General features: G+C 37.3%; 1 protein-coding gene across 17 annotated transcripts in view; it reads left to right on the forward strand.

Annotated features, from left to right (window-relative positions):
• PCDH15 (protocadherin related 15) overlaps window positions 1–12,620 on the forward strand; it is an 819,982-nt gene that overhangs the window by 670,157 nt on the left and 137,205 nt on the right. For all 17 annotated transcript variants that reach the window (XM_075535092.1, XM_075535093.1, XM_075535090.1 and 14 more), the window contains one exon: window positions 2,281–2,421. In XM_075535092.1, the coding sequence (XP_075391207.1) occupies window positions 2,281–2,421 (141 nt within the window). The remainder of the gene's footprint in view (window positions 1–2,280; window positions 2,422–12,620) is intronic.

The following is a 12,620-nucleotide window of genomic DNA, read 5'->3' on the forward strand; positions in this document are numbered from 1 at the left end:
ATAGAGATAGCTACAAGGCAAATGAAAATCAATAGATAGATAGATAGATAGATAAGTAAATAAGTAAGTAAGTGCAGGGAAAGAGCTACTTCATGATCCAAACCTAAAGCCAAATCCTCTGTCATCAAGTTGATTCCAACCTGCAGAAACCTGATGTAGGGTGCATGAGGCTATCCATTTTTAAGGTAGCATACAGAGTCAAGTTTATCCCAAGGAGCACTACTGAGTTTGAATTTCCCAATACGTATTCGACAGCACCAGACCTAAATTTTGAGTGAACTTTAAAATGGGAGACCAGAAATGCGACTCTTGAATTAAGTCAATGATATGAACCAGGTTATAATAACCCCAGGTTAATAATATTCCTGGTTTTCAAATGAAGCAAATAGGAATTATTCCCCTACTAACACACTTTAGAGTTTCATAGCTTATCTGTAAATAAATAAATACTACAATTAAGATCTAATCAGTTAATATGGTCCTTCTAACCATAATTCCTTATGTGATGTATCTTAGTTCTGGACTGCACGTCTGTGGCTATGATCCCATTGGGAAGAACTTCTCTGTTCCAGGATTTAGGTGGGGCTGAATCCTGCCTTTAATAGAGTGTGTGACCCGAGCTATACCCTTTGCATTTTGGGAACAGCTTGAAACTGCTAGAGTGTGACATCTCCTTCATTATCCTTGAGGGTATCATCTGCCACACTCCCATCGAAGCCATTCCTCAGTGAATAGAGCCCTCTGGGACAGGGAGAACCTACCTCTGGGAAGCAAACAATAGCTAGGCCTATAAAGCAAATAATAACACCAGAGACGGCTATAATGCATTCTCAAAAACCAAACTCACTGCCATCAAGTCCATGCTATCTCTTCGCGATCCTACAGGACCGAGGAAAGCTGCCCCTATAAGCGTCTGAGCCTGCCTTTCTCCCGAGGAGGGGCTGGTGGTTTTGAGTTGCTGACCCTGCATGAAGCAGCCCACCGCCTATTCGCTATGCCACCTGGGCCCTCCATAATCCATTCATGTCATTAAGGATATGAGACCAAAAGGTAGTGTTTTCTAAAATAATGATTGTGGTATGAGTTGGGGGGAGCCAGCCCCCACCACTAATCACGGGTTCCATAAGCACAATTGTATGGTTGAGATATAGAAATATATTAAAGTCAATGAGAGCATGAGTGATAGAAGAGACATTACAGTAATGCAGTCAGACACATTACATGGTAGCATTGCTCACCTCAGGCTCGCTTGATGGTCCACGTGAAGAGAGGGGGAAGGGAAGGAGGGCAAGGGGAAGGGAACAGAGGATGGGAAAGGAGAGGGCAAAAGAGCGAATGAGGGGAGTGAGAGGAAGAGAGATTGCTAACCCAGGCCTATATACCTTTTGGGGGCGTGCAAGCCCACTAATTACAGGTAGACATATGTCACAGGAAGGGGTTGCACTATAGGTTATACAGCAATGAGAGGGGGTGGTCTAGGGACATGCACACAATAGGAAGAGGAGGGATTGGGGATATACATGTGACAAGATGGGCGGATTCTAGAGTCAGGATGGCAGCTTAACTTTGACCTGTTCTCTGGATCTCCATAGGAACTATTAGCAGTAGGGTGTAAACCCCACCTATGGGAACCAAGCTAATGGTTGCAAGCATTAGGGAGAAGTGAGCCATTGTCCCTGGTGGCAGGGAGCATGCCCACCCCTGTGGTGGGGGGGACAGCAGTCTGGCAGCATTGCCTTCAGGGAGAATGCCTGTAAGCTTCTGACCTACCCCCCCAGATAATAAAGTAGAAGGCATAAAGGGCCAGGAAAAAGAATGCATAAAAACAGAGAACACAGAGAGGGAGTGGAGAAAATGTTACACTGAGGGCATCACAACAAATGCCATGGAACAAAATGTATATAAATTGTTGAACAGAAAACTATTTTACATTGTTAAAAAATAAAGAAGAATAAAGGTAATAGGCAGTCTTTAAAACAGAAGAAGGGAAAACTTCATGATTTATAACTAACACATATCTGTAACCCAATGACAGTAAAACCACTAGCATTTTAGGACGTGCATTTGGACAAACCCTGAATTTGATCATTTTTGGAGCTAGCATATCATTTCCAAAGACTAGCTAGCATATGGTCAGTCTTATGCATTATATTTATTATAAATCAGTATTTTTAGTCTTGTTATCCCCCCCTTTTTTTTAATAGCAGAGCTTTTGTAAAATGATTGTTTTTGCTTATAGTACAAGCGAAATGACCAAAGGCATCACATTTTAAATTCTAGGTATGTTTGGAATCAATAACATCACAGGAGTTATTTACGTGAATGCACCTCTGGACTATGAGACCAAGACAAGCTATGTACTTCGAGTTCAAGCTGATTCCCTGGAAGTGGTCCTGGCCAACCTCCGAGTTCCTTCAAAAAGTGAGCCAAATTAATTAAAATTTTTTTGTTTGTTTCTTTCAATGAAATGTCCCCATTTAGGGTTTTTTTGTTTGTATTTTGTTTTTAAAAAATGATGGGCTTTCAACTTATTTTTAAATACAGAGTTATGTGTAAATAAAGTTCTCTTTAAGAGATAGGCGAATCATTAACACTCAGAAAAGACTGCTCATTCCTTTTGGCAGCTGATGTATGAGAATGCAGACAGTGAAATCACAAGGAGAGCGTCAAAGCAATAACACACACATCTTAAACTTGGTATGCAGTAGCATTCTGGTGCCATCATTGTTTGTGACTGTGAAATGCAAATTTGACCCAATCTCATTACAAGCGTCTGGCGAAATCCTCTGGGATGGATATGAGAGCAAACAAAAACTATTGCTGTAAAATCTTGTCATTATTCTTAGGTTCCAACTCATACTGAAATGCTTACTAGTCATGAATGCCAAATGTAAAGCTCTCACTTCTCAATATATCTTCCGCCTAAGTCTGTATACTTCTGACGTCTATACTTCTATCTCTATATCCTTTCCTCAAAGAATTCTCTGCAACACAATACAAAATGACAGGATTTGCATCCTCAAAAAACTCAAATCATATTCCTTTCCAATATGTTTAAGTCTTAGAAACAAAAAGTAGTCTAAAGGTATAAGATCAAGACTCTCAGGTGGATGGGGGATGGCTTTCAAGCATTATTTTCACAGGGCACTCTTGACCATCTTTAAAGAATGAGTGGGTGTAATGTCAAGATGGGGGAAAAATAACAATAGTACAAATCTGTGGGCATTTTCTCATCAATGCTGCTTTCAATTTTATTTATTGATTTTTTTAACTCTGGGGAGTTAATACATATGTTATATAATCCCATGGTTCAATTACACTGAGCAGTATTGCCGTATTGTACAATAGCTACCACAATCAGTTTCTGAACATAGATTTCCTTCTTTGGCTCCTTCATAAGGCCATATAATCATCCTGTCTTCCTTCAAGAAAAACTAACAAAATGATCGTTTTGGAAGCCCCCCAAACAGGCACTGTAACCTTCTGAGCTGATCATGTTATCTAGCCCAACAGATGCTCTGCGAAGCCCTTGTTTTAAATGAACAAGTTTTTTTTTAGGGCACACTACCAAGACAGACAAATTTATCACTGAGGGAACTGGTTTGCAGGTAAGCCCTATCAGAGACAGGCTTAAACAGATTTTGTTGGTAGAAAGTAGTGCACGTTTGGACCAGAGCCTTAGAAGTGATGCTGACATTTTCCCCTTACCCTTTGATGGTTAGTAAATCCATTCCTGCTAGTCATTTCTGGATTTTGTGGCTTCTTGTAGTGATTTTCCATTTTTAAGTGAGAAGAATTTTTTAAATTGGTGATAGACATTTATTGACAGTTTTATAATTATATAAAAATTACCTCATGGATTTCTGTGAGAGGAAAATGATTACCCTATTTAACACAGTCAAAAATGTTTTAAAATGAAATGTTTTCTTTTTTAATAACACATTCAGTAAATGACAATTTGGGGTTTCAAGCCCATGTCTGTTCATTACTAAAATATTTTTTGATATTTCGGGGGCATCTCATTTATCACACAGAGATAGAAGCAAGAGTCTCGTAGCGAATGGGGCTAGCCCAGAACGTGAGTCACACTAGCAAGAATGCAGCACGGGTAGCACTCCCTTTGATTGATTGAGTAAATATTGGTTTTGCACATAAACCATCCATCTTTTTCTAACCGTACAGTCATTAAAGAGTAGAGAATTCCCTAATAAAGCAAATTTAATTTGAATAGTAGTAGAACATATAAAATGGGAAACAGGATCTGGAGCATTCCCCTTTGACAATGAGAATGTTACATTCATCAGATCCTTCAGAAGGGGGAGGGGGACTAGACCAAAAGAAGAGAAAGTCTGCATACCAAGAGAAGGAGCCCAGCTGGTGGGGCAGAGAGAACAAGAGGAGAGCAAAGGGCTCGGGTGGATTGTGGCTGTTCATTTGTTTGTTCATGTTATCAGCTTTTCAATTGATGCTCCTAGATACAAATACCTTTCCCCCAAATGATTCTAAATCTCATGTGATAGTCTAGTGTAGAGAACTTCATTTCATATAGGTACCAAAGAACTAATTTGAAAAATCAAATTATTAAAGATATATTTTTTAATAAAATCCATTAAATTATACTCTGATTTACATCACTTTCATAGTTAAATTTCATAAAAAATAACAGGCCAATTCTTTTTGTTCTTTACTTAATCTTCAAATTGGAGAAAATTCAATGTTTATGAAATTATATATGTGCTGAAAGGGTAGAATCGCTTTAAATTGTATAATGCCATCACTGTGATTACAGATAAACTGGAGAGAATAATTGAAAACTGTATTTGCCACCATTACTTGAAAAAATGGGCAGTTAACTATAGAATGAAAAACTGGTTAAGTATTCAGGTAGCACAGCTCAGCATTTGAACTCTCACTGGTGAATATTTTGAAAAGCTGTATCACAAATAAATGAACCTAGCTCTCATTAATGTAAGTTAAATTACTATAATCTAAGACTAATAAAAGTTTAGCTAATTCACAGGTATATACTTGTATGTGCCCTCGTTTGCATGTAAAGGTGAGACCAATTAACATATTCATGAATTATCTTCTCAGAAATGCAAAAAGCCTAGAAGTTAAATGTTAGTTTGTTTAATGTCTGATGCTTTAAACACTGTTGTCAGCATTTCATTATTGATCTTTGCTTCTGGAAACAAAACCCATGTGATTCAAACAGTACCACTTCTTAAGGACTATTAGTCCTCAGTACATTAGTTATAAAAATAAAAAGGCCAGTATGTAAATTGAGGTTAATTAATTAATCGTCCAATCTTGCTTCAGAATAAGTGGCCCTATGGTCTTTAGCTCTACCGTACATCATATAAACAGAGGCAATAAAAGTTTAATTTCATAAAATAATTTTTTTCACTGGGATTTCTTTGTCAAGACTTTGTTGATGAAATCCTTTCAATAAAAGCTGTTTAGCTATTTCATAACTAGATTAAATATTTAAATGAAAATTAACAATGAAAAGAAAGAAGTGTTCTAAACTTCATTTCATAAATGTGACACTAGGAATACTTAACACTATATTAACCTTTAAGGAGGGACAATTTCAAGTATATAGACTTCCAGAGAATACTGCAAAGAACACTTGTGTATCAATTACCCAACTTCAGTTTAACAACTAGAAATCTTGTCTCACTTACTCCTAAATCTATTATTTTGAGAAAATCAGAGTGGGAAAAACTTCAAACACGTAAATATTTTACTGTGTATAAAGGGAAGGACACCTGGAAATACCGACGTTGGTGTTTGTAGCTGTGCAGTCACCTCTGACTCGTGTTAATCTGCAGGCTATTCTGGAACTGCTCCCGAGGATTCCAGGTATGGTTTTTTTAGAAGCAAAACCCAAATTCTGTCTTTTTGAGACACCTTCAAGCGGATTTGAACAGCCAACCTAAGGATTTGCACTATTCATACACGACTGTATTGACAATGAATATAAAAAACTATAGTAAGTCAGAAACAATATATTTTCCTTTTCCCCTAATCCAACAGATTCAAGAATCAGCAAGTAATGATCGCAAATTCGGGACATGCAGAGATTTGTTTTCTTTGGGATCTGTGTATCAATTGTGTTGGCATTAGGTACAGAGTATCTATAATATAGATAATATTTCAGGACACCTGTAATAGTATTTCAAGACACCAAGGTAAAGAAGCAAAGTTCTTTCCTTCAAGAAGCCCACGGTTCAATGTGGAACCAAAATAAACATATAGTGACGATGAAGGGCTACACTATTACTAAGTGGGATGTGTGGGCTATTACACAGGTCAATGAAGTATAGAAGAGTTAAAAAAAATGGGTTTGATCTTTGAACTTAAAGAAAAAGTAAAAAAGATTCGAAAGGGGAATTCTGAACACAGTAAGCATGTATCAGGGAAGTTTTAAAAAAAAGTATTAAATTGGAATACTGATGAAAGTATGGAGAATTGTATGCTGTTGTTGTTTGGTGGAGCTTGACTTTGTTCTTTTCGTAGCAACTCTATAGACAAGAGAATGAAACAGTGCTTCGGCTGATGCCATTCCTCAGAATTGTTGTTAGGTTTGAACCCATTGTTACAGAAACGGCATTATTCCATCTTCTCAAGGGTCCTTGTCTTTTTCAATGCCTCACTACTCTAGCCAGCACGATGTCCTTTAAGAACTGTTCTCCCCTGACAACATGGCCACAGTACATGAGCCATCTCGCCATCCTAGAGTCTAAAGAACATGCTGGCTGTACTTTTTCCAATACAGATTTGTTTGTTCTTCTCCGTCCATGGTGCTGTTAATATTCTTTTCCAACACCATAATTCAAATGCATCAATTTCTCCTCCTCTTCCATTCTTTCTCCTCTTCCCTCCTGACTCCTCCTCCACATCTTCCTCCTCCTCCTTCTCTACCTCCTCCTCCTTCTTCCTTCTTCACTCAATAACAATATTGACATGTATATGAGGTAATTGAAAATTGCTTAGGTCAGGTGAACCTTAGTCCTCACGACATCGTTTGAAGTAGATTTACTCAAGGCAATGCATCCTTTGATATATCAGCTGCTGCTTTCATGAGCATTTAGTGTGGATCCAAGCAAGAAGAAATCCTTAACAACTTCAAGCTTTGCTCCATTTATCATTAAGTACTGTTAAGTACTGGTGCAGCTATGATGATTTTGGTTTTCTTCATATAAAGTTGTAATCCATCTTGAAGGCTGTAGTCCTTAATCTTCATCAGCAATTGTTTCAAGTACTCCTCACTTTCAGCAAGCAAAGTTTCATATAATCCAGCTTCTATTATTATTTTTGCAGCATACAGTTGCATAAGTATGGTAAGAGGATACAACCCTGATCCACACTTTTCTTGATTTTAAACCTTGCAGTTTTTTTTCTATTCGCAAAATACCACTTGATCCAAGTACAGGTTTTGCATTAGCACAATTAAGTGTTCTGGAAATTCCATTCTTTTCAAGGTTATCCATGGTTTGCTATATTCCATGCAGTTGAATGTGTTTGAACAAGCAACAAAGCGCAAGTAAGAATCATTTTAATTATACTCTACTCTCAGCCAAGAACCATATGACATCAGTGATGATATCCTTAGTTTCATGTCTTCTTCTGAATCCTTCTTGAATTTCTGGTGGCTTCCTGTCAATGTACTGCTGCAACCGTTATATGATCTTGAGCAAAATTTTACTTAAATCAATAATATTGTTCTAAAACGTGAGCTTTATTTGGGTTAACTTTCTGTGGAATGAGTACAAATAGGGATCTCTTACAATCTGTTAGCCAAGTAGTTTATCTTCCAAATTTCCTGGCATAGACAGTGAGTGCATCCAGTGTTTCATCTGCTTGTTGAAAATTTCAATTGGTGTTCCCTATTTCATGGAGGCTTGTTTTTGGTTAATCCTTTCACTGAAGTTTGGACTTCTTCCTTTAGTACCACTGAGCTGTGCTCATATGCTACCTTTTGAAAATTTGAATTTTGACTACTGTATATACTCGAATAAAAACCAACCCGAGTATAAGCCGAGGTACCTAATGATTACCTGGGAAACCAGAAAAACTGATTGACTCGAGTATAAGCCTAGGGTGGGAAATGCAGGATGTGAATTAACACAGAGACCAGAGGGGAGAGATAGTGGAGCGCAGCCACAGACACATCCTTACCAGTTCAGCTGCCGGCATCAGTGAATCATTACGGGTGCTTCTGCAAATTGGAGCCGTCCACTTCATGGGACAACTCTGATTGGTTAGATGTGAATAAACAAACATTCAAAGCCCTGTAGTGTCAGCGGGGCTTTGAATGAACAGCAGAGGAACTGCAATCACCCGCGAGATGTTACACCTTGCTGGGGCACCACTGACCCATGTATAAGCCGAACCCCAGTTTTTCAGCACATTTTTTGTGCTGAAAAACTCGGCTTATAGATGAGTATATACATTACTTCTGTTTGGTACAATGACTCTCTGTAATCTTTCTATCTTTTTTTGATGCTTCCTGTATTCCAAATTTTGCCCATAGAATAAAAATACAACCTTGATCATATCCCACCTGAATTTCAACCGTCTTGAAAGTACTTTTGATGCATTGAACACCAATGGCTGAAGAACTGATGAGCTGCGACATGACATCAAGAGCACCCTGCATAAAGAAAGCCAAGGGTTATTAAAAAAGATACGGAACAAAGAAAGATCAAAGTGGTTATCAGAAGAGACTCTGAAACGTGCTCTTTGTTGTAGTAGAGTAGTGTAAGCAAATGAGAGAAATTACGAAGTAAAAAGGCTGAATAAAATATTTCAGAGGGTAACTTGAGAAAACATAGTAAAATATTATCATTAAATTTGCAACAATCTAGAATTAGAAAACCAAAATGGAGGCACACTCAGTATATTTTAAATGCAGAGAACAGAATTAAGATACAATAGATCTAAAGAATCAAAGAGATGTGCAAAAACTAGATTCAGATAATCAAATATATTTTCAAAAAGAGGAAAGCTGATCACTCTAAAAACCTCTTATTTTGAGATTCTTTGAGAAAGAGTCCTCTCCCTCCCAAGAATTTATAAAGGAAACGTTCATTTCTTATACCTACTTCATTGCAAACTCTCTGGATTGCTCATCTCCTTCACTTTTATTTTTCTTTCTTAATTTTATTAAGAAAGATAAAGCATATGCTATTTCTTGGCTATCGTATCAACCACTATTTTTGATCAAATAATTATCTATGCTTCAAAAAAGAGACAAATATGAATAAATTACTGTTTTAAATGTATTGCTTCAAAATATGAATGCTCTTTTCTTCTGGTTTGTATTCTCTGCCCACCAGAACAACTCAGTCTCTCCTGGGTTTTTAGGACAAAAGGCTATGGTATCAAAGTATTTCTGCCAAAAAGTCATTTGCATTCTTTTATTTTTTTATGTAGAACAAAAGAAACAATATGAAATATAAAGTTCAGCTTGATTTATTGAATTGCATAATTGAAGCGGCATTTTTTACTTGAAAGTAAAATTATAATTATCTGTAAATGTGAAAGAAAATAATATAGCTTTCTATAAATACATCATTCTATTTTGAGTTGGTAACTAGCCTTTCAATCAGGAATAAATGGCAGGACAATTAAGATAAAGCTTACACTGCTGATAAAGCGGCTCAAATACTGATTTCATTTTATGGTTTTGCTTTAGGGTACAAGCTGGTAATGCATTTCATTTTCTTGGCCTTTCAGGTTCCAAACGGAAGGTCTGTGACAAATCATGCTAATGACTCTTTGCTCTTGATTGACTGCCCTACAAAGGCCCTTTCATACAGCTTGAGTAACCACATTGCAGCTTGTTCTCTTATTTCCTCAATTATAGAAACCCCAGGTTTGACCAAGGCATTATAATTGAGTTATAAATATATAGGCACCTTTTCAGAAATAATAGTGATAATGTTATGGCTCAAAAACCTAGATCATGTTATATAAGATAACACCCGACTGCCGATTATGCTAATTTTCTTCAAGCATTTTAGACCTATAAATACACAGTTTAAATAAATATAGCCTAATGAAACATAAATTTACTCCTGGAGACTCATGGAAAACAAATCATTTGTCCATGAAAGCGTTTGCACTGTGCAAAATAGCTCTGCTTACAAATATGACACACAAAACAACACTTATGAAATTTCATTAATATAATTCTGACACCAAATGTTTTAAGGCTATGCTATTTTGTTGCCCCAAAATTAGTTCATTAAAGTTATGAAAGTCGTTTGTGAATAAACATTTTTCATTAGGGTATAGTTATCATATATATTTCTTCATATATAAGGTGAAGAAAATCTTGTGTCAGGAATAAAACATTTATATTATTCCCGTGGGTGGTTATAATTAGGACTCTTGAAAATCATGAAATTATTATTTATGCATAAGACTGAGAGTACCAGGGCTAAAGAGAGGATATGTAAGTTTATTTTCATTCTTGGTAATTTCTAATTAATAGGACTAATGATTTTTATTCTTATTTCATAGATTTTTTGCCCAAGTTTACATTGAAATTCAAGGTGGAGTTTGCTAGGTCATCCAGAAATATCACTTATATCAGTTCTAGAGACTAGCATAATTAATGACACGCAGAGGTACACAATAGACACACATGCTCCTTGCATCAATAAAACTAATTTTAATTTAAAAAATTTAAAACACTTATTTGATGGACCATCACATGCATTTTAAGTTATACATTGGGTTGCTAATCAAAAGGTCCACAGTTCAAATTCACCAGTGTCTCAGTGGAGAAAAGATGAGGCTTTCTACTCCCATAACAGATTACAGTCTCAGCAACCCATTGAAGCTCTGCTCTGTCTTACCAGCACTCTATGAGTGGGAGTGAATCGATAGCAGTGAGCTTGAGTTGAGTCTCTTCTGTCTAAAGTGTTCATCCTTCTTGGTTTTCTAGAAATCACAATTATTATCTAAAGTTCAATTTTAAATGTATCCTTTTTGTAGTTTCCTTAATCTACTAACCTGTCATTAATAAAAAGATCTGGTACATGAGTGGTCTTCAAAGGATATAGTATTACACTATTTTGTTTTGCCCCACTTCCTGTCATAGAAACACCGAGACAGTGTGTGTTAGTCTAGGTGGACTAGAGAAACAAATACATACATACTCATATGTGTATAAGAAAGAACTTTATATAAAATAGTAATTGTATATTAAGAAAGCATCCCAGCCCATCTAGATCAAGTTCAGAAGTATGATTTTAGCCCGTATGTCCAAAACCAGTCTGAAAATCCCTCTTCAGATTCAAGCAGCCATATAATGAAGTTGTGTGCAGGAAGATCACAGGTGGAAAGTCTTGTGGATCCAGCGGTGGTGGAAGCATCTTAGCGCTGGCGTTGTTCTCCACGTGGTTCCTCCAGCTCCAAGGCTCTGGCTGCCATCAGTATAGCTCCATGATGTTTGTCAATAGGAATGTCTCATAGGGAGATGAAACAGAGTGTGTTTCTCTACCTCCACAGAGGCATATAGGAGTTCCTAGAATCCTCAAGAGAGGCCATTCCCACACAGAGGCCTCATTGGCTATGACCTGATTGATAGGCTAGACTCCACCCCTTCACGAGTTGACAGGAGATTATATAACCGTCACAGACTACCCATTGTCAACTTGACACTTTCACACAACTCTTGAGCCATATATAATTTTCAAAAATATAATAAAATATATCTGTACCTAACAGGATAAAACTAAAATGCATACAATTAAAAATGTGTGCCTAAACCTCATTTTAATATATTATTCTATAAGTGAACAACAATATTCTATGCCTAACAATTGCAGTGAGATAAACACCTAACACCATAATCCTATGAATATATTCCCCCCATATATGAAAGTTTGTAAGCAGCTACTTTATGCCTTTATCCACCCAATTTGGGGTATCCAGTTTCTATACTGCCCATTTACATCAACCTGGAGGGGACAATACTAATTTTTGATGTAAAGAATCTTCATTCCAGTTGGAAGCTTGTGAAGTCTGCAACCATAAGCAAAAGCAAATCAGGACAGGCCTTCCATAGAGTCAGCAGGAATATACATCAGTTCACAGGCTCAAATATCTTCTCTTCCTCTGGTTGGCTTCTGATCAACTCAGTGTGGGCTGCCTCACTTAGCCACACCATGTGCCCATTGGCTGCCTTGCCTGTAGTCCATGACCCCATCACAAATTCTCAACAACCCTAGCCTCCTTGTCCTAGGTCATGGACTTCAGACTAATCAACCCGATCTTGTCTTCTCCTCTAGTCTCTGTGAACCAGGCCCATGAATGTCAGTGGCCAGACTCAACCTGTCCCTTTAGTACTGTGTTTCTCTCACTTCCAGTCAACAAGTGCTTCCAGGTGGTCCCCTATCCAACATTTCAATCTGCCCACAGGCTTCCTTTAGCATTCAGTCCTAGTGAGGAGTTTTCTTCATGGTTCAAGAATTTTTCCAGCTTCTGACAAAAACCACTAGTTCAAAATTCAAAAGTCCAGAGTTCCTTTTCTTTTTTTCCTTCTTCAATCTGTTCACAGCCCCTACGAATGTCCTGAGCACTCAAGAGACAGGGTAGGATTT

Source organism: Tenrec ecaudatus, chromosome 16 (genome assembly GCF_050624435.1).
Source record: "Tenrec ecaudatus isolate mTenEca1 chromosome 16, mTenEca1.hap1, whole genome shotgun sequence".
NCBI classification, from domain to species: Eukaryota; Metazoa; Chordata; class Mammalia; order Afrosoricida; family Tenrecidae; genus Tenrec; species Tenrec ecaudatus.